The 24,173-nt window shown below is 38.5% G+C and overlaps 1 protein-coding gene across 2 annotated transcripts in view; it reads left to right on the top strand.

Moving 5' to 3' along the window:
* LOC126285017 (prenylated Rab acceptor protein 1) overlaps positions 1-21,018 on the top strand; it is a 53,704-nt gene extending 32,686 nt beyond the window's left edge. For both annotated transcript variants that reach the window (XM_049984327.1, XM_049984328.1), the window contains exons 3-4: positions 21-223; positions 18,010-21,018. In XM_049984327.1, coding sequence (XP_049840284.1) covers positions 21-223; positions 18,010-18,113 — 307 coding nt within the window. In that variant the 3' untranslated portion in view covers positions 18,114-21,018. The remainder of the gene's footprint in view (positions 1-20; positions 224-18,009) is intronic.
* Positions 21,019-24,173: the final 3,155 nt, after the last annotated feature.

Below are 24,173 nucleotides of genomic sequence, written 5' to 3' on the forward strand. Positions count from 1 at the left end.
TTTTTTTTTGTTGTTGACAGCATTACATCACCACTGTTGTTGTTTGCTGTGGCAGCCAGCCTTGGAGCTGGTTATATCCTTCATCTACGACATGCTGAAGGGAAGAAGCTTACATTGTTGTCACATGAGATACCACTGGCACAACAGTATGGTGTTGTTGCCATTTGTTCCCTGCCTGTTTTCTACTTAGCAGGAGCTGGCGCTGCCCTTTTTTGGGTGCTGGGTAAGTTATTGTATTGCATTGGCATAGTGTTGTAGCAAAATATTCTGAAATTAGCTTCAACCAGTATCCATTAACGTAGTTGTACACTGAGCAAATATGGTTATGCTGTAGTCTGTAATTTTAATTATGAGTGCAAATTAAGCGAGTTTACTTACTGAAAGACTTTTTTTTTAAAAGAGAGTGAAACAGATATCAGCATTTCTAAAATCTTACCTCGCGTACTTTCAAACACTCTCCTTAAAATTGTATACATGAGTGCATTTACTGAAAAGCTTGAGTAAGTTATTGAAGAATTCTGTAACCAGACAGTGTTAATTTTATAGTATCGAATAGTGTTTGTGGACGGTTTCTTTCTTGTTTGTGATGAGAAGCAAATTTTGTGAGATGAGGTGTGGACTGGAAGAAGGATACAATAATGTATTGGTGGACTTTTCAAGAGATGCTTGTCATATTGAAGTACAGTGGCATATAGCTCTTCTTTGAGTACTTCTCCTGGAGTCTTGTAGAAACAGAACTTAGGATAACATACTCAGTCATACCAATCCATGGTCACTATCTGTCTTACTTAACTGTGATTGCTGTTTACTCCCAATGAAGGTAGGTTGGTAGGTAGGTAAAGAGAGAGAGAGATCAAGGAAGGTTTAAAGATTTAGGTGAATGAGTAGCACTTCATCTCAAGGTCCAGTTGGTAAATCCATGTTTTATTTCTGATCAGGATGCTGAATAATGATATTAACTTATTGGAATTAATCCTGTGTAACATCTGTTGGTAGAAGGAAGATTGAGGCTGATAGATTTCCTAGCACCAAGTCTTTTGTGGCTGTGTTAAACACTGTTTTACTCACTGACCACAAACTTGCCTGCTTGAACTTTGTCTGCAAAATCTTTGAAAGTGTGACCAATCTAATTTTGAGAGTACACTAAATGTGTTGGTGAGTGCAACAACTTTTTCATAATTTACAAAAGCAAGATGCATTTTATCCAGCATTTGCTGTATGTCAACACAGAAACAAACATTTTGCATTCAAGACTTTCTTTTGACTGTGAATTCTTGTAAACTAGGAAAGATCATTGCCATGGAAGGACAAAAATCACCGAAAGCAATTCCTAGTCAGTATTCCCATGCAAATTCCCATTGACATTGAAAAAATAAATAAAACGCGCAAAAGTTTCCTTTTATTTTCATAGTGGTCACGTAGTAAAGTGCCAGACTAAAGCTTCAGAGGCCTTGGGTTTGATTCCCAATCAGTTTTCTGATTTTTATGTGTCATCTCTGATAATGTTTGTTAATATGAAAAATGACGAGTAGTTCGGAGACCATATGATACTGTAGGTCTCCCCACAACTGGCTGAGTAAGTCAGTTGAATGTTTGGAGGGTTGAAATTGCATACCACCTTCAGCAGGATCAAGCTCAGTGAAGTACTGTGGTTTTCAAACCATCCTTCTGGTTGATGACAGTTTTAACTTTAGTTACCAATATCAAGTCGAGGCCTTAAAAGCAGTTCTAAAAGTTATACATTGTTGCAGTATCAAATTGCATAGTAGTGTCATATTGCCCTGTTTGAAAATGTGACACTGAATAAAGACACAGTTATAGGGACTTTAAATTTTGTTTGTCCTTCCAACTGTTAAGAATTATTTTATTTATTGTATATTTAACAGCTTGGTGACTACTTGGGTGGTACCCATATCCCACATCAAATACAGGTTACACAAACATTTAGAACATGTTTTCACATTTGCGCATAGGATTAACTCTAGACACAGGCCAATGAGGTATATAGATTGTGTCGTGGAGGGGTGAATAAGAGGCTGATTACCTTAGATGTTTATTCTCTTCAATCAGTAGGAGAAGCAGAAAGAAAAATTTGGGATGTATGACAGAGTTCTGGTTTTTCACCACTGCTATTTAACTTTTATGTTGAAGAAGGAAGCCCTGTAAGAAATGAGAGAAGAATAAAGTGCAAGCAGTATAGATACTACAATTTTAAAAAATCTTTCCCTGTTTCATAATTTTCAAAGCTTCAGCTTTCCAGATCTGCACTCTCCTGTCCACAATTTGTTTCTGCTCGCTGGATAAGATTTTAACACATCATAGGCTCGTATTATATCCGAGACAGGGTCACCTGTAAAAGCAGCCATTTCATATACCGGTTCTGCTGTCTATACCAGTTCTGCTGCAGTTTCTGCACAGCATTTTGTGTGGGCCTAACTACCACTAGCCGTCAACTTGAACGAATGAATGACCACTGCTTATCTTTGAACAAGAGCAGAGTTGGCCATTCAGTGGCAGAACATGCTGCTGAATACAACATGTTTGATTTTATTGGCTACTCCAAGACCCTTGTCATCTAGACCCTTCCCCCCTCCTGCACCATTTTTGCTGAATTACATAGATGGGAGTTGTCCTTGCAGCACATCCTTCATACCCAGTCAGTCTTCACCAACCCCCTGCCCTCTACATACATTCTCCTTACCCTAGAACCCTACCACGTCTCATCCCTTTTCTCCACTGTTTCCCTTCCTTGGTTCTGTCACCCAACACAGCCCAACCTTCCTCTTCATTTTCAGCATGTGCTGCATGAGCCTGTGTGTCGCATTCTTATCTCGTACACCTGCTACATCCCATTGAACGTCAGCCACTCTTCCCCAATTCTCCCTCCAGCTTCCTACCTCCCTTCTCCCCTTGCCTTCTCCACCACCCAGCTAAACCCTTCAGCCCCCTAGAGAAGAGTGTGTGTGTGTGTGTGTGTGTGTGTGTGTGTGTGTGTGTGTGTGTGTTTGACACTACACTTCTGCTATTTTTGAGTTGTTAATTGAGATTATTCATGTGGTGTCATTAAATATGCCCCACACGTGAACAGAATTAGAAAACATTGGTTGGTTAAACTTCGAATTGTGTATTTGATATGTTAGGAATGCAGAATTAAAAACATAAGTAGCTTATTAATCTGTTTTATGTATTCTAGATTTTATATCCCTTCAATTATTCTCATCCGTTGATCCTTCCATTGTAAAGTTAACTATTTCCGGATGCAAGGATAGATGTCCCAGTAACTTGTCCATTTTTATCGTAAGGGTTTTCCATAGTTCTCTCCTCTCGCTCAGCATTTCATGTTGTTTCACTGCAAACAGCTTTCCTTGTTTTTGTCATCCTATGTAGCCATGTTTCCTATTAGGAGAATTCCTTCACTTCTTGTGTTACCATGTCATCGAAGTTATGCAAGTCACTGTTGTCCTGTGTACTACTCTTATTGCTTTGTTTACCCTTAAGGTGTATTATGCACTAAGTGTGCTTTTCATTTCTCTCAATCACAATAAGTCTTTTAGGACTTCCCCTCAGGGGCTCAGCATTCATTTGCTGAATACGGGCTTGGCGACCCCAGGGTTCCTGAGCGGGGGACTGGTAAGTGCCACTAGTCGTCTGTCACCATAAGCTCTGGTCATACTTCAATGACCACCATGTGACACAGCAGTACGTATGTTTCAGAGAACGGGGGTCTGGGCTTCACCGCCTGGACCGCAAGGAAGGTACAAAAACAAAAAAAAAAAAAAAGAAAGCCAACCTCAAGGTGTGCTACGTGCTGAGGAATGGCTGTTGAGGTAAAACAGTCTTTAGTGGGCAACCTCTGGGGCACCTTCCACCCCCTCCGCTCCGGCATGCAGGGCTCTGCCTGGCTCGACGGTTGTTTCCCTAGTGTCTCATGGGATCCCTATGGAACTGTCTCATGAAACTACTACTCTTCACGGGATGGGTGTACTGTCAGGTAGCACCTACACCCACTCTTCAGTGAGAAATCAGTTGGTTAGTCCTCCCAAAAAGAAGCCTCAGAGTAATAGTAACAGGGCATTAGTGTGTCATAACACTTTCATTGTAATCAAGTGAAACGGGGGAAGCTTTGAGACGATATCCCCTTTCTATATTCACAAGGCATTGGAAGGTATTGCTAGGCCTCTGACAAGTGTCAAATGACTTCGTAAATGAATGCTTTGAGTTGAAATTGTTAATTCCAAACAAATATCTAAGCTTCTGGGATGTAAGACCTTAGGTGACTACCCATTCGAGGCTGAATTGCATAACACACTTAACTATAGTAAGGGCGTGGTTACCTGCTCCGATATAATGGAAGTGGACCCTGCGGAGTTACGTGAAGAATGGAAGAATGTGGGCATCATGGAGATGCAGAAGTATATGAGGAGAGTCAATGGCAAATTGAAAAAATTAGCAACATGTATTCTAATGTGTAGTATTCCCAAATTACCGGAACATATCCTTGCAGACTATATCCACCTTATGGTTCATCCATTTGTTCCTAACCCTATGCGATGCTATAAATGTCACAGATTTGGCCATACCATTATGGGATGTAATGGGAAGGCTACTTATGGCAATTGTGGAGGCTCCACTCTTGTAAACTTCCCCCTAAATGTGTAAACTCCTCTGGGGATCACCCAGTGTGGAGCAGAAAGTGTGGGGTTTACAGTGAGGAAAAGAAAATACGAGAGTTGAAAGTAAAGAGATGCATACCCTATGGTGAAGCTAAAAAGGCTTACAAAGCCATACAGCCACCGGTTTTGGCTACTTCTTTTGCATCGGCCCTTAAGACATGAATTGCTAAGTGTGATGCCTCCACACAAACTCAGACCACAGATTCCAGTACGAGCACATGCACTTGCCGATGTACTTGTGGGGGAAACGGTCCACTTGCAACTGATGTCGTTCGGAAGCCATCAGCAGTAGGCTTACCGCCAAAGCCACATACCACTACCCAACATCAGAAACCAATTAAGCCATCCCCACAACCCAGGCAGCCGCCTCCTCCTGTCAGTAAAGACAAACGTCCTTCGGAGGTAGTTTTAAGTCCAAGAAAGTGGTAGGTAAAACTTCGGATCGACAAGCTTTCTCACTTTCTGATGGCAACTATGCTCTTGAGGATATGGACTTCCAATCGGAGGAACCAGAGAGCATGGAACTGGCTAATGTTCCCCCCTAACCTCCCTGGTAAATCACCGCCTCTGAGGGAGAAAGAAAAGAACCACCATCACTAACCAATGGGTTCCATAGGGACTTCTGTGTTGCAGTGGAATTTGAATTAATATCGCTCAATTTTGCAAGAATTGCAGCAGCTGGTCCAGGACAAACTTTTCTGCATCTGCTTACAAGAGATGCATCTTAAAGTCACAGACACATCTGCATTACAGGGTTACCACATACACAGGAAGGACAATACTACTGGATACAGGGCTAAAGGTGGAGTGGCTATTTTCATTGATGACAGATGCCACTACTCTCCTGTCCCTCTTACCATGACCATGCAAGCAATTGCTGTGAAAGTTCTCGTACCCTTTACTATCACAGTGTGTTCTTTGTACCTACCCCCTACAGTTATCGGAGTATCACCCTTATCAGTTGTATGGAAAAGACTCTTTGAAGGCATCCTCAACTACCGCCTTGTCTGGCTGCTCGAGTCCCGAGATCACCTGAGCCGCTCCCAGTGTGGTTTCAGGCACTACTGTTCCATTCTTGACAACTTAATTCTACCGGAGACGGCGATACAGGAGTCCTTCTTATGCTGAAACCATTTAGTTCGTGTGTTTTTTGACCTTGAAAAAGCATATGACACTACTTGGGGGTACAACATTCTTCCGCCAACTTCATGAATGGGAACTAAGTGGACGCCTGCCACTTCTGAGCCAATCCTTTCTCGAGGACCAGCACTTTTGTTATCGCATTGCTGATGCCATGTCTGATTGCTTTGTTCAGGAGAATAGTGTGCCCCAGGGCAGTGTCCTGAGTGTCACATTGTTTGCCATCGCTATCAATGGCATTTCCTCCGCAGTCAGGAGCCCTGTCAAATGCTCTTTGTTTGTGGGTGAGTTTGCAGTCTTCTGCTCTTCCTCTGACCTTACGACGACAACAAGGCAGCTACAGCTGACCATTAGGAGGCTGGAAACCTGGGCCCAGACAACTGGTTTTCGGTTCTCCCCTGAGAAGACTGTGTGTGTGTCAATTTTAATTGTGCTCATCGGATTATTAACCAACCAGAGCTTACAATTGGGGGTGGTATTTTACATTTTCGGACACTGTGCACTTTTTGGGTTTATTATTTGACTCGAAATTAATATGGCTCCAACACCTCAAAGACCTACGAACAAAGGGCTTCCAGACCAGTTCAGAGTCTGTGTGCAGAGGCTGATGAGTCACCATTCCAGATTTCGGCAACGTATCCTTTAGGCTTGACAGGCACTGAAAATCTCAACATCACCTTAGTCTTTGGAACTTAGTTCAGTGATCCAACCCACCTTCGAGTGACTGTTCAGGAATCGGCTCCAAGCGACCCAGCCATTTGGTATATGTGCAATGGACTGTCTCATGGATCTGGAGCTCTTGGGCATGAAAATACACACCCAGGGATGGAACACACTGCCGCCTTGCTGTCTTCAGAGGCCCAAAGTGATTTTAAGCTTGATACAGTACATGAAAACTTGTACTCCAGATCTGGTTTTTACAACTCTGTTTTTGTCTATTTTAGGTATGTACCATAGTTTTATTGTTATTTATACAGACGGAGAATGCTCTCGGTTGTTCTGTCGTTTTACCTGATAGGGTTTTTAAAGTGCATCTTCCAGAACAATTTACAACTTATGATGCGGAGTTATATGGCATTCTGATGGCACTGGAGAGGGTTCACAGACATCACCCTATGAGTTTCCTTGTCTGTTAGGCTCTCTTAGTGCACTGCAAGCACTTCACCAAATGTATCCGGTAGACCTGCTGATTCAACTTATCCATGACCCCTTTGGCTCCAATGCCTGGGCAAGGAGATGATCTTTTGCTGGGTACCTGGCCACGTTGCGATACACGGTAACGACATGGCTGACAAAGCTACCAAGGAAGCATGTTTGGATTGTGCTGTCCATCAATGTTCCATCACGTTGCACGCCATTATCTCATTTTCTGACAGATGCGTCATGTGTCAATGGGAGACTGAATGGTTGCAGGTGTCAGACAGCGAACTGCGGTTGCTCAAATCGACCACAAAGGCTTGGCAGATTTCATGTCAGCCTCGCTGCTGGAAGGAGGTTTTGCCTACCAGACTGCGCATCGGGCATAGCCCTTCCACACATGGCTTCCTTGTCCGGAAGGAGGATCCACCTTTCTGTGAAGTTTGTGGTATTCTGCTTTCGGTTCAGCATATTGTGGTTATTTGTGACCTGTATACTGATATTAGGGCAACACTGTCAGGCCTCATCCCTGAACTGGTGAAAAAGGGTGGCAGACTTTAGTACATTATAAACTGCTTCGCATGTGGGGACAGCCTTCATCCCCACCCATCGGGTTCCATGTTGACTTTTTCATCAGGGCACTCATGACCATGATGTCGAGTGCCCCCTCAACCCGAATAATAATAATAATAATAATAATCTTCTTCTTATTCTTCTTCTTCTTCTTCTTCTTCTTCTTTTAGGACTTCCTTACTTTTGACTAGAAGGGATATTTCATCTGCAAATATTAAACATCTACATCTGTATACATAATCCAATGAAAATAATCAATTTTTGAAAATAAAATGTAGTTGGCTAGATAAAGAATGCACTCAGCAAGTGGTGACAGGAGAAGATATACATACAGCATAAGTAAATGTGCAAACTTTTGGAGCCAGTGGCTTCTTCTTATGGTAAAAGGGTTGAAGGGAAAGGAAGAGGGATGAAGAAAAAGGACTGATGAGTTTTAGGAAATGAGGAGAGTTTGGAAAAGTTACCTAGAAGCCCAGATGGATGAATGGATGGAGAGGGTTGTATGGTCGCACGACGGCAAGGTCTAAAGAGCCCGCTCAGTAACCGATTGAGACAAGTGTCAAGAAAAGACCCAGAACAGTAAGATAAAACAGAATGTAAAACACAGGTAACGAGGTTGGAAAAAAATAGGCCTACCCACACGGAAGCGTGGGACGAAGCATGCCACCAGCATGGACAACACAGGAAGAAAGTGGTAGAGGGAGCTAAAACAATATAGCAGATGGAAGTGACTAGGTGACTGCGAGGAAAAAAGGGACGAGCCAGCCACTGTGCAATACACTAAAACCTCCAGCCCAAAAGTTTAGGTCAGAGGCCAGACACATCACAAAACTTTAAAACCCTAGACGCACACGTCTCATCATTAGCTAAAACGCAGGGCAGATGCCCATCAACTTGTGCATCTGCCCTTTCATCACGGTAAGCCCAGGTCACAGGAGACTAAGTGGATGGGTCAAGAAGGAAAGACTCTTTCCTTCTCATCCTGTCCAGTAAGTCTCCCCTGACCAATGTTCTGGGCAACTTTCCTGAACTCTCCCCTTTCCAGACCCTCACCAGCCATTTTCCTTTATCCCTCTTCTTTCCCCTCAACTCTTCTGTCAGAAGAAGGTGTCACTGACTCCGAAAACTTGCACATTTATTTAAGTTTCATATATGTTTTTCTCCCACTGCTTTGTGAGTAGACTTTTTATCTATCCAGTTATACATATACTCTGAAAGCTGCCATATGGTGTACAGTGGAGTGTATCTTGTACCACTGTTTGTCATATCCTTTCTTGTTCCACTCACAAATAGGATGAGGGTAAAATTACTGTCTATGTGCCTCTGTATGAGCCCCTCTTATCTTACCTTCGTGGTCCTTATACAAAATGTATGTTGGCAGCAGTAGAATCGTTCACTGTCAAATGCTAGTTATCTAAATTGACTCAATATTGTTTCCGGAAAAGAACTTAGTCTTCCCTCCAGGGATTCTAATTTGAGTTTACGAAACATCCCCATAATATTCATGTGTTGTTCGAACCTGCTGTTAACAAAACTAGCAGCATGTCTCTGAATTGCTTCAATGCCACCCTTAAATCCAACCTGGTGGGGATCGCAAACACTTGAGCATCACTCAAGAATGAGTTGTACTAGTATTCTGTACATGATCTCCTTTAGGAATATGGAATGTGCTTGTTGCCCTTCATCCATGGTTAACAGTATATCACGTGAGAGTAGGGCAACTGAATTTTGCACAAGTGAGCTTTTTAAATCCATGCTGATATGTGGTTTGGAGCTTTCCTGTCTCAAGGAAATTTGTTATGTATGAACTCAGAATATGTTCAAGAACTCTGCCAGCAAATTGATATTAAAGATATCTGTAATTTTGTTGGCCTGTTCTTGAGCCTTCTTATATGCAGGAGTCACAGCATTACTATCCCTGTCCCTTGGACTTTTATTGCTCTTACAAAAATTTTATCCAATTCCTTTATTGCTTCTTTGACATAGATATTGAACAATAATTGTGACAAGCTATATCCATGGCTTTACACCTTATTAATGTTAACTTGTCTTCCCTGGTCTTTCACTTTTAATACTCATGTGTGGCTATTGTAGATTATTCATCTGTCTCTGTACATTAGATCCATTCATCTTAGAACTGCGATCATCTTCGTCCACGTCACATTTTCAAAACTTTCCCTGGGTCTACAGATTGCAGGAATATGTGTTGATTTTCCTTCCATACTAAGTGCAAGGTCAGAGTTGTACCTCTCGTACCTTTGCCATTTCTGAAAACAAACTGATCTTCATCCAGTAGGTCTTCAATATTATTCATATTATTCTGTATATTATTCAGGTCAGCAATTTACAAGTGTTGCTTGTCAAACTGACCGTCCAGTAGTTTCACATTTACCTGGTTGTGCCTTCTTTGGTATGTGACACTAACACTTTTCAGCACAGTCATTCGTCAAAAAAATTCTTCTGAGTTGTTGACCACATTGTCCATATATAAAATTGTCCAGTGTTTTGGCCACTGTTGCAAACAGCTCTGAGGAAGGCTATTTGCAACAGTGGGCAAAACATCAGACAATTTTATGTATTGACAACACGGTAAACAGCCAAAAAGAATTTTAGTGACAGTGACAATGGCCACCTGAAACCTATGCTTACAGGTATGTCACCTGTTTAATGGAATTTTGACACCAACTGAAAGAAGCACATAGTTCCACTTGTTTTGTAAATAAAGCCACCTTTTCTTGCTGCAGCTTTATTTTTGCCTATAATGATACATTTGTTATTTGTTAGAGTATCAGTTTACGTTGCATTTTTTTATGTAAATCAGTAATTACTTTGTTGTCTGTGATCTGTGTTTCCTCTCATGTGGTATGGAGATCAATCTACCATTTTATTTCCGAATCATAAGCACAATTTTGTATTCTTAACTTTTTCATATTGTTCCCCATGTTTCTCCTTCTTTTTTGTGGTGTACTATTATTCTTTTGCCACTAGATATAACTATTTGTTCAAACACTGTGCTTTTAACAACGAAAATATTTTTAACTTCATTGTGTATTTCCTCGTCTTTGGTTTGTTTACCTACATGTTGCCAACCTAACAAAGCATATGTTCAAAACCAACTTTTGTTCATGATGTTTATCTGTGTGTGTGTGTGTGTGTGTGTGTGTGTGTGTGTGTGTGTGTGTGTGTGTGTGACTTTTGGTTTCAAGGTTCTGTGAAGGAGTTCATGGATAAATGAGTGGAAAGGTGTTGGGTGGTACTTTTTATTATTATTATTATTATTATTATTATTATATATCAACCATTTCAAAAAAACTCAAGTCACAGCGCAGTATCTTTACACACAACCAAGAAAAATATACACACAAATTCTAGCCAAGATCAGTGAACCTTACAGACACACAATTAAACAGTAAAGCAAGACAGCTGTTGGAGAAATGATTAAAATACAATGTAAATTCAGAAATAGATGAAGATTACATAGAAAATCTAATTATAGACGCAGAAAGTTTTTTGACAAGGGAAGATAGGAATGGAAACAGGAGTGCCAATATATTGGACTAACTAGAGAACTAGTAAAAAAAGAAATCCTTAATATAATAACCAGTATAAAAGTACAACACCACAAAAACAACAAAAAATAGTATCTTAAACACTCAGGAAACTTAGGAGAAAACTTCAAAATGAAAATGTTATCATTTCAAAAGCAGACAAGGGGAACAAAATGGTACTAATAAACAAAGAACAATATATTGAAAAAACACAAGAATTCATTATACAAAATGACATTACGAAATTAAAATCAGACAAAACAAGCAGATTCCAGACAAAAGTAAAAAACAGTCTGAAAAATATAGAGATCATACTGGATTGTTGTGGTCTTCAGTCCAGAGACTGGTTTGATGCAGCTCTCCATGCTGCTGTATCCTGTGCAAGCTTCTTCATCTCTTGGTCTCCCTCTGCGATTTTTACCCTCCCCACTTCTGTTCAATACTAAATTGGTGATTCTTTAATGTCTCAGAACGTGTCCCACCAATCGCTCTCTTTTTTTAGTCAGGTTGTCACACAAATTCCTCTTCTCCCCATTACTCTTCACTACCTCCTCATTAGTTTGTGATCTACCCATCTAATCTTCAGCATTCTTCTGTAACACCATTTTTCAAAAGCTTCTATTCTCTTCTTGTCTAAACTATTTATTATCCATACAAATCCTATCAGAAAAGACTTTCCTGGCATTTAAATCTATATTAGATGTTAACAAATTTCTCTTCTTCAGAAACACTTTCCTTGCCATAGCCAGTCTACATTTTATATCCTCCCTATTTCTGCCATCACTAGTTATTTCGCTCCCCAAATAGCAAAACTCACTCCCTTCTCAACCACTGCTTCCCTTTCACGTCCCTCGACTCTTAAAACTGCCATCTGGTTTCTGTACAAATTGTAAATAGCCTTTTGCTCCCTGTATTTTACCACTGCCACCTTCAGAATTTGAAAGAGAGTATTCCAGTCAACATTGTCAAAAGCTTTCTCTAAGTTTACAAATGCTAGAAACTAGGTTTGCCTTTCCTTAATCTGTCTTCTAAGATAAGTCATAGGGTCAGTATTGCCTTGCGTGTTCCAACATTTCTATGGAATCCAAACTGATCTTCCCCAAGGTCGGCTTCTTGCAGTTTTTCCAATCGTCAGTAAAGAATTTGTGTTAGTATTTTGCAAATGTGACATTAAACTGATAGTTCGATAATTTTCACACCTTTCAACATCCTTTTCTTTGGGATTTGAATTATTATATTCTTCTTGAAGTCTGAGGGTATTTCGCCTGTCTCATACATCTTGCTCACCAGATGGAAGAGTTTTGTCATGGCTGACTCTCCCAAGGCTATCAGTAGTTCTAATGGAATGTTGTCTACTTCCGGGGCCTTTTTTTGACTTATGTCTTTCAGTGCTCTGTCAAATTCTTCACACAGTATCATATCTCCCATTTCATGTTCATCTACATCCTCTTCCAGTTCCATAATATTGCCCTCAGGTACATCACCCTTGTATAGCTCCTCTACATACTCCCTTCTTTGCTTAGGACTAGTTATCCATCTGAGCTCTTGATATTTGTACAGGATCGTACCGGATAACATAGAGAAAAGAGAGTTGACACAAATTAATACCACCCCACCTGTCCTCTGAAGTCAACCAAAGATCTACAAACTGAATCTTTCTGTGAGACCAATACTGGATTTCAGAAAATTCCCCACTTACAAGCTTGCAGGAGACATCTTAAAATTACTGTCAGAAAATTTCAAAGTACAAGTAGACAGAACCATTAAAAACATTACACAGCTAATATAACAAAAAAGATATAAAAATCCCAGGCACAATAACACTCCTCTCATTTCATTTAGAAAGCATCTATTCCAACATACCAGTACCAAAAATGATAGAAATCGTAGATAAGCACTTGAAAGCTTATAGTTAACTCCCTGATGAACAGATTAAGGAAATACACACATTAATAAAGCTCATAACAGAACAAAATTATTTCCAGTTCAATAACGAATTTTATTTACAAGAAGGTGGATTACCAATGGGGTCTCCAATTTCAGGAGTCTTAGCAAATATTTTTATAAACCACATTGAACAGACCATTTTCACAAAAATAGTAGCAAAAGAATACAACATATTATATTGGTTCAGGTACTTGGATGACATCCTTTGTTTAATAGATGAAACACAAACAAAAATTGAAAAACTACATACTGACATCAGCAAGGTACATAAAAATATAAAATTCATTATTGAAAGAGAACAGAATAACTAAATTAACTTTCTGGATATAAAAATTTCATCGAACCACCCACACTCATGAAAGCAAGCAGCACTTCAACACATGCTCCATAGACTCAACACAGGCCACTCACGAAAGAAAACTACCAAAAAGAACTGGTCATAGTAATGCAAATAGCACAAAACAATGGTTACGATAGTAACATTGTCACAAAGCTAAACAACAAAATTAAAAGTAAAATAAAAGCAGCAGAATCAGACAGAAACACGCAGTACCATAACGACTACATAGAATAATCAGAAAAAGATTAAAGAAAACACAATATGGTACACAATGCCATACAAACACAAATATAAAATCGCCAACATTTTCAAAAGACAGGGAATAAAGATGGCATACACAACAGACAGTTCTTTCCAAAAATACACCCCAAAACTGACAAAAAACAGACATATACCAGAAAGCAGGTATATATCAACTACAGTGTAACACTTGAGAAGACAGAAACATAAGACAAATAGGTAGAACATTTGATGTCCGATACAAAGAACACATCAGAACCTGGAAGTATGGGATAAACCACTTCAAATTTGGAGAGAACCAACTAATGCTGGAAGAAAATTACCACACACAGTAAAGAGAAGCAGAAAGGAAAACCCTGTTGAATGATCAACTACACATGCCAAACAATTCATTGTTTACACTAATAGATAAAATATGGAATAACACTCCCAAAGAGTATGAATATAGTAATAATAATAAAATAATAATAATACCACCCAGTATAACAACAACAACACCCAACACCTTTTCACTCACTTATCCATGAACCTCTCCACATAACACTAAAACCACAAGTCAGATTAGCTGTCGCCAAAGCTTTCAACACTCTCCAACAGTTACTACATTCATATTCAACACTCTACAACTCAAACCACCAACCCCTCCCCCTTCCACCCCCGCCCCCTTTACACACACACACACACACACACACACACACACACACACACATATATATATATATATATATATATATATATATATCATGAATAAAAGATGGTTTTGAACTTATACATCAGTAGGCTGACAACATGTAGGTAATAAACCAAAGAGGAGGAAACACACAATAAAGTTAAAAATATTTACGTAGTTAAAAGCACAGTAGCTATATCTGCCAGAAAAAGACTGAGTAATAGTACACCACAATAAAGGAGAAACATGGTGAACAGTATGAAAAAGTACAGAATACAGAATTATGCTTATGTTTTGGAAATAAAATTATAGTGCGACCGTCAGACCAGATGAGAGGAAACACAGATCACTGAAAACTGTAAGTAATTACTTATTTACATTAAAAAATCTGACATGAACTGTTTGATAATCTAAAAATAACAAAACTTTATTGTTATAAATCCCACTGAATATGCCTTAGAGCAAGAAAAAAGTGAAACACTTCTGGGAAAAAATGAATTAAGTTGCAGCACGAAAAAGCAGTTTTATTTTTGTGCTTGCTGGGGAAGATGGCCATGCAAACAAACTTGTTAAGCAGATAGTTCCTCCACTCTCCAAAGGTTTCAATAACACCAAAGGTACACATTGACTGTTGCCAACTTCTCTATAATATAGACCATCAGTCTACTCCTGCTATATGTCTGCTTTTTCTTCTGCAATTAAGAAAGGTTCCCCATCTACACTTCATGATGAACACATTTACATTTTACTTCTTTGACTTTGAGCTTCCTGTAGGTAAAGCTAAGTTTTCCTACCATCATTTCTTTCTCAATGTATTTACATGTTTCTATCATCTATTTTTATTTAGCTAGTTCATACTTCCTGTTCATTTCATTCCTAAGCAGCCTTTACTACCAGATTATTTTGTCATTCTGAGCGCTCTAGATTTTTCTTCTTTCATCTGTAAGCTCAAGTATTTCCTGAGTTATTCACAGCATCGCCTCCCACCCCCACTTTATTTTGTCCCTCTTCTTTTGCTATGCCTATGGTGTCCTGTCTTGCCTCAATTATTTTGTTCTGTATTATATTCCACTTGGCTTCTACTGATTTATTCTGGGTAATTTACTTAGACCATTCATTGTTGCGTTCGAGAATTTGCACTATACTTCAACCTGCATCAAATTTTCAGTACTCCACTTCATTGTGTACTCCTTTTTATTCATCCTCTTGAAATTCAGCCTCTTCACCATCACTGTGGATTTGTGATTTAAGTTTATGTCCACTCTTGAGCATGCTTTTCAGCCCATAATTTGATTTCTAGATCTCTTTTCAATCATGATATTGTCTAGTTGATATCTTCCTGCACTTTCTTGTCTTTCTCGTGTATACATTTTCCCTTTCCCTCGTGATTTTGGAAGAGACTATTTGCTACAACCTTTTGAAACCTATTATGTAAATTGAAGGTGAACGGGGAAGAAAGGAAAGGGAAGAACTAATATCAGCTGCATTGGGAATTTATGGAATCAGCGGCAACGAGTGAAAATGTCTGCCAGGCTGGGACCCAAACCCAGGATCTACCGCTTACAAGGCAGTTGTGTTAATCATTGCGCCATCCAGACACAGTGTTCATCTCAAATGCACAGACAATTTTGGCACACTCCCCATTTAACTCATATTCCCATCTAGGAATACCTGTCCGAAGTCTCCACGTTCGCAAATTTTAGATTCCCGCTGGAGGTTGAACATAAATATGCAGCCACACTGAAGGTTGTGGATTCATTGTCCATCAAGGCAAATCATTTGTATGAATACTTGGTGGCTGTTCTTTCAGACATGTCCCAAAGAACAGACACCATGTGAAATCAGTTGTGAAACCTATTGCAGAGGTCTATAAGTATCACTTCCTCTTCTTTCATTTTCAACTCATATTCTCCAGTAATTGTCCCTTCCCTTCTTACACATTCTGTTGCAGTCCTGTCACATAGAATTATCAAATATTCATTGCCAATCATATTGTTCATCAATTTCTACATTTCCTAATATATTCTTTCTATTTCCTCAGTGTCAGCTTGTGAAGTGGGCATGTAAACCTCTACAAATGTGGTTGCTGTCAACTTTGATTCAGCCCTCATAAAAATCATTCATACTCTGGGTTGCTCATCTTTATACCTACACTTATATTCATAAGAATATCAACACCCATTACACTATTTACTAATGCTGCTATTATTACTTTTTACTCATCCAACCAGATTCCCATTTCACCTCACTGATCCATAGAACCGCTTTCCTTATGACATTGAAGTGTCTTAACATTCTGCATAGCCTCACCTGAAGATCCAAACATGTGACTAGTATACCTCCAGAGCTTATATTTAATTTAAAATGTGAAAGGAATAATAAACAAGAGATTATTGTACAAGACTGCATGTTCTGTGGATACACTTTTTAGTTTTTAATCCAGCAGTTTCCATTGACTTCTGCATCCTCATGCTGTGCTATTGAATAGCGCTGACTTGTTTCACCTGTTTGGATTGTTTACTACCCCAAAGGCAAAAGAGTGGCTTGAGCCTTTGCCCTCTGTTTGGAAGTCATATGTAGAATGAGTGACTCTGTATACCGGAAGCCTTCAGTCACTATAATTGACGTTTTTATTCATAATCTTAGCAGTGTATTGAATCAGACCTGGGACATTGCACTTTTGGATTGGTAGTAAAAGACACAAACCCCTAGATCATGTGCAGTACTTCTCTCCTAGTGCACCATTTAAAATTAAATTTACTTTCAGGTTACGTGTTAGCTTCTTTCTACTTGAAGAAAACACGATGCCAAACAAATATTTGATTATGCAGTAATATCTGAAATTGCAAGAAATAATTAATTTTTATTAATTATGGTACTCATCTCGGCCAATGTGCTAAATTTACTACTATAGATGGAAGTATTCCAGTTAGGTTAAAGTGTGATTTTTATCAAGAGAATACAGAACTGTCAAGACATGACATCCCACAATGAGAAAATGAAGATTTAGATAATGCATCAGTGTAAAATGTTTAAAAATCATTTCCTGCCCTGAATACGCAAATTGTGATTCTGATATAGTGTGACGTGTTGCATATACCACTTTATAATAGCCTCATCTCTCAGCGCTAAATTATTTTCAACACAACATTTTATTTATATTAAAAACAAAGATTCCAAGACTTACCAAGCGTGAAAGCGCTGGTAGATAGGCACAATAAATAAAACGCACGAACACCCACACAGAATTTCGAGCTTTCGCAACCGGCGGCACACACACACACACACACACACACACACACACACACACACACACACACAGACACAAGCTTGTGTCTGTGTATGGATGGATGTGTGTGTGTGTGTGTGTGTGTGTGTGTGTGTGTGTGTGTGTGTGTGTGTGTGTGTGTGGGCGCGCGCGCTAGTATATACCTATCCTTTTTTCCCCCTAAGGTAAGTCTTTCTGCTCCCGGGATTGGAATGACTCCTTACCCTCTCCCTTAAAACCCACATCCTTTCATCTTTCCTTTTCCTTCCCTCTTTGCTGACGAAGCAGCCGCCGGTTGCGAAAGCTCGAAATTCTGTGTGTGTGTTCGTGCGTTTTATTTATTGTGCCTATCTACCGGCACTTTCCCACTTGGTAAGTCTTGGAATCTTTGTTTTTAATATATTTTTCCCATGTGGAAGTTTCTTTCTATTTTATTTACAACATTTTATTTACATTTGTTTCTTCTTTTTCAGGTGCTTCCTTGGTAATAATTACTCTACATGCAGCTTGTTACAATATTGATGCTGTGTTAAGTCAGGATGAGAGCAGATTTGACCTTGTAATGGAAGAGGTCTGATCAAATATGTACCACAATATGTTCATACACACTGTTTATGTACATTGAACATAATATAATTTATGGATACTATTTCTGGTTACAGAAAAATGTAATATTTTTTGAGCATCTGATTTTATTTTATATATACATTTCAGTGTCAATACAAAGAATTTTCTACTAATATCATAACAGGATTTCCAGAGTTATATTGATAAGGAGGAGGATGTGTATTCACATAGAATTGGACCATAAAAAGACATGTTATGCAGATGCTAATTCTGACAGCAGTGGATGAATAGCTTATGCAAAGCAATGCACGGTGATCATCACATCTTCATGGACTATCTAGATATAGTAGATATATCACTCACATCTCAAAAATAAGGTTGGGGAGGGGGAGAAGTAGTAGTATAGGGAATTCTGCAGAACTGCAAATTTGTGACAATGATAATGTGACAGTGAGTCAGTCTTAATTTTCCAGTGCTGCACACTGCTCAAAGAAAGATCTTTCCATTATCATAGAAATCTGATTTTATGTTGGAATAAACCTTTACCAATAGTGAAATATTATTCTCAAACAAGCCATGAGAATAGAAAAAATAGTATTGGAACTAATTAGGAAATTTGATTCAGTGGTTAAAAAAATATAAAGGTTGTACATTTAACTTGATTTCTCCTGCATACAAACTTCACTCAGAATAACAAAATATAATAAAATAACTATCATACTGTGATTGTCAAAGCTTTAAAGAGTTAGAAAAACATGAGAAGAGCTCCTGATTTGTGATTATTACAATGAATGTCATAATACCTGTTCTGAAAAATGAGATGGATTTGTAGGGTGACAACAAAAGAAATATGATCGCAGAATGAGCAGAACAGATAATTTTCCACTATATCTGGCTAATAAATGCAAAATATGACTTTTAGGGAATGTTGAATAATGAACGGTGTGTTCAAACATTGGTAAGTCGAGGAAGAAATAAAAATAGTTTGGAAAGGATAGAGTGATACTCACTACATAGAAGATGTATTGAGTTGCAGACAGACACAAAGAAAAAGACTGTAGACAGGCACAAAGAAAAAGAACGCTAGAAATATTCAGTTTTTGGACAACGTTCTCCTTCAGAAGTAGAAACACACACATTCACACAAAAACTCTCACACACCCAGAGATAGTGGCTGTGTGTGTGTGTGTGTGTGTGTGGCTGTGTGTGGCTGTGTGTGTGTGTGTGTGTGTGTGTGTGTGTGTGTGTGTGTGTGTGTGAGTGTGAGTGTGAGTGTGTTTTGCTGTATAAATGGGTGTGAGTTTTTGGCCAAAAGCTGAAATATTTCTATCTTTCTTTTTCATTGTGACTCACTGCTTCTGCTATGTGTGAGTAACAATATACTTTTTCCATATTGTTGAACTGTGTATTCAGATTTTATGGATGGCAGATAAAATGTTTGATTAAAGAAAAAAAATTACTGAATGCAACTAAAATTAACAGTATTGTACTAGAAGACATCGAAGTTCCACAAATAAGAAAATTTTCTATAGAGGCCACTGATCGTGGTCCCAAAAGATCACCTTGTGTGGTAAACATGTTGAAATATAAGTTATTCAAAATGTTGTGCTGCAGTAGAATACTGAAGAAATTATTTTAATTTGTAAAAAGAAATAAAAGGGGAGATGGAAGAAACTGTATTGAACATTCAGGCTGCATAAAGAACATATGAGGTAGACTAGCTGAGGCATGCAGCAATTGTGCATCTTATACTAGAGCATTGAGCAAGGCAGATAAACATAGCAATGTTGAGGAGATTAATTCATGGTAATGAGATCAGAGAAGATAAGTCATAATGAATGCAGTAAAATAAAACAATCGACCAGTGAGAGTGGAAGAATAGTGGACTGCACAGTATTTTATTAACAATAATAAACACAATCATGCAGAAGAGACACTTGTATATTATTGTGAATGATGTTCACATTTCAGTGTTAGAATGAACATTAAAGGCATTAAGAAAACAATAGTATGAGGTTGATATGGCTTGGCTTGCTCTAGCAATACTAAAACATACAATTTTGTATGAAGTGGTAGTCAATCTTCTTGTGAAATATAATTATTTTCACATCATATTCAATGCCATTTTATGGGAGTAATGGGGAACACAAAATGGAAATATCAAAATCTGTTTTCTATTCTTGCACCATATCATACAAAGATAGCAAGAAATTCAAATGTGCACAGTGGCTTGCATATCAAATCAGCAGATAAATACTGTGAAGGTGAATGAATAAAATATATGAACTTTAAAAAGCTATACATTACTATTTTACATTTTCATATGTCAATACTTTTGGAAATTCATTGTCTCTGTGATGTGACATAAATTGTCATGTGTCCAGAAATTTTCTTTCAGGATTCTACTTTCCTTTTAACAAGTCCATGATATTATTAAAAAAAGTTTATCAAGCTTTTTTAACATGTGTTTCTGATAATCATGATTGATGAAACATTGGTTTATGTGAAACTCCTAAAATTACTCAACTAAAAACTTGGATAGACAGTCAGTACCTGTGATATTGTTGAAATTGGCTTAAAAACAACAATTCTTCCTGCAGTTCTCTGTATAAATTTATATTAGTTAATGAAGATGAGATTAGACACACAATGACATATCATGTGGCCAGTCATTTCCCTCAAAATCCTAAAGCTATTTACAAAATCTCAATGTGAAAAGACAAATACAAAGTTGTTTTCTTGTTTTTTTCCTGTGCTAATTTATTTTATAAATCGGAGTGTGTAAAATGTAAATAGGTTGCCCAAATACAATTCAAACCATGTCTATTTATGAAGATTTTGTATATAAATTTTATTTGTGTGCTGTGTATTCTTTCATATAAATATTTTAAAATAAAGTACCATACTAACTTCCAGTGTCGGTTGTTGCCTCTGGACTTCCTCATCTTTCTTTACTTTTCAATGAGTGTTACCAAATTACTTCAGGTTCTTGCACACTATTCCTGTTGCACTTGCTTCTTCTACTGTGTTTTTCTCACTCTTCTACAGTTTAACATACTCTTGGAACCTTGCACAACATACATACATATGTACATGCCATAAGAATAAAGGCTTACTTCAGAATTTCCTTAGTCTCATTCGGAAAAATTATTTTATTCTTAATCTATTTTCAGTTTATTTTCAGTTTCTGTATTTTCAGATGCCCTCCATTTGTTTGGGGGCCACCTGTTGAAGATCTATTCACCAAAAATATGCTGCATCCCAAAAAAGTTCGGTGCGCAAACTGTAAATTTTTTAAGCTTTTTTCCAGCCACAACCAAGCAGTAGAGGCCACTGTCGCAGATGTGCTAATGAAGTAACTGAGCAGTTTTGTTGAGATTATATCAAAACAAGCTGGACAGCCAGCTATTTTTACAAGGTCCTTTACAAATTTATGGCGGTAGTTACACAAATCAACAAACTATGGTATCCTTTGGGTTGTGTGTGGTATTGGAAAATTTTAAATTATATCTGTAAGACAAAGATCAATCTGTGCATCACATTCACTACTAAAGTGTCCCAGATAGGTAGCTTGAGTTTGAACAAAGTGGCACCTGTCCGTGTTCAGCATCAAACATTCTGACCATAATCTGTTAAATACATCCTCCAGTTATTTCACATACTCCAATATATCCTTTTGTGTAATCTATTATGTCATCCAAATGCACGATACAGTTCTATGCTTTAACCCTCTTAAAATTCCATCCAGTAACTGCTGAAAGGTAGCAGGTGCATTTTTTAAACCAAATGGTATCTGTTTATACTGATAATGTCTGCATGGTGCTGTAAATGCTGTCTTTGGTCTATCCTCAAATGCTACTTCTAACTGATGATAGTCACTTTTGAATTCCACTATAGTAAAATAATGACACTGACCCAAATTATCCAAAGGTTTCCGTAATATTAAGGACTGGATTAGCTTCTGTAACAGTCTGTGCAGTCAGAAACCTACAATCACAGTAAAACCTATATTTTCTCATTCCATCCAATAATTTCTAAGGGACAATCATTGTATTTGTGCTCCAGGGACTGTCACTAGGTTCTATGATCCCATCTCATAGTTGTTCAGTGAACTCCTGTATTAACAGCTGTAAATGTCTCAGTACGTGATACATTTTTCTATAAATCATTGTATTATCCTCTGTTGGTATAAAGTGCTGAGTTACCGGAGTTGCTGCTAACCACACATCTATACAAAACAAGTTGCTACTTCTTCCATAGCTGTGTGATCACAGCCCTTCAAGTGACCCAAGTTCTCGCTGCATCGAAAGTTTGCTTATGGCTTATATCCAGATTCAACCTATCGAATTCTTCTTCCTTTAATACTTCTTTAGTGGCTGGAATTATACCTTTTGATGGACCAATGCCACCTCTGCCAAAATTATCTACACTAACTGGAACCATATATTCCCCATCAACATTACTCTTGTGCACTAAGCTTCTATGCACAGAACTGTGTGAACCATCCAACACTTCACTGCTTGAGAGTGATTCAACCACATACAAAGCTCCACAAGGCAGATCAGTACCCACTGAAACTCTCACAACTTTTCCCATTTCTTTTGGTCAGTCTTTAACAAACTTGTTTGCAGTTTAGTTGGCATCACCTTCATGACAGATGAGCCTTGCACTATGGCCTCATTTGCAACTGTATCACGAAGTGAAACAAAGTTTCACTAAGCTCAATAATACGTCACCAAAGATAAATCCTAGCATGATGTTTGTAAAGAAAATCTAGCCTGAAAAATCACTGACTATCCTTCACCCACTTATGGTAAAACTTCCATTTGTTCCATAAACTTAGTTGTCCCAAGAGTAAACTCAAGTATCATCATACTAAAACAACTCCACACCATTATTGCCAACACCATGTAACTTATAACATGATGGCTTAAGTATCCTTCTGCTCACCAGATCCAGACACATAACGGACATTGCACCCTGGTGTCTACAAGAAACCTCTTTGCACACCACTCACTAAGTAGCCTTTTGTTTGTGCTCTGTCCTGTGCAGTGTTATGATCTGTTGGGGTTGCTTCCCAACAATCAAAGATTCCGATTTGAATTTGACGGATGCATAATCAACAGTGCTTCCCACATTCCCTCTTTGACAATTTCCTGCTCAGTGGCCCACATCCACACATGAGTAACACTCTGGTTGCCCACAGTTCCTGCATGTGGCCCGCATGAGCACACCTACAACCTTTGACATCTAAAGCTTTAGGGCAAAATGGATTGCCTCCAATTGTGCTGCAACTCTAAGAGATACTGTTAAATCTTTAGGATTCTCAATGAAAACTCTTTGTGACATTTCTGTGAGCATTAGATTTTTCTGTTTGTATTCAGTGCAAGAAAAATCTAATGCTCCATTTTCTGCTTCCTGCTGCACTACTTCATTGGCCTCTGCATTCTCGGTGCCTCTGCATTCTCGGTAGGCACATATATCTGCGCATTGCGTGTCTGAAAAAAACTGCTGTTGACTTATTATATTTCAAAGACAAAGTACTGAGCTTCTCATGAAAAATTCAGGGGCTATTTAGTTTTTGGTAATGCTGGCATAGTCCACCGAACCCAACTGCTGAAACGAATATGCTTTACTGAGGATCATGATACAACACTTATATCCTGGCTTTACCTATTAAACCCAAGGTAGCCTCACGAAGGGTTACTTCATGCGACCAACTGCTTATTGCAGGAACAGCTGTAATGTTGTTAATGAACATTGACACATCTTCTGTTATTTTACCCGAAACAGGACCAATAAGTGCAGTTATACAGACAGATCAAAAGAAGTAGAATCCATCCACAACTCTGCTTTATTTTTCCCTGACTCTGGTTGAACCTAACTGGCTTCCAAAGCCTCAAATGTATGAAAGAGTTCCTAATGCTCATGCTCCTCATGGGAATTTTCATTAGTAGCAACAGCAGAAGCATGTGTTTCTACCATTTTGCATACTTTCTGTCAATACCAGATACACAAATAACTATCAAGTGCACTCAATATTCATAAAAGACTTATAAATTACTTTGTC

The sequence above is a fragment of the Schistocerca gregaria genome, chromosome 8, assembly GCF_023897955.1.
Source record: "Schistocerca gregaria isolate iqSchGreg1 chromosome 8, iqSchGreg1.2, whole genome shotgun sequence".
NCBI classification, from domain to species: domain Eukaryota; kingdom Metazoa; phylum Arthropoda; class Insecta; order Orthoptera; family Acrididae; genus Schistocerca; species Schistocerca gregaria.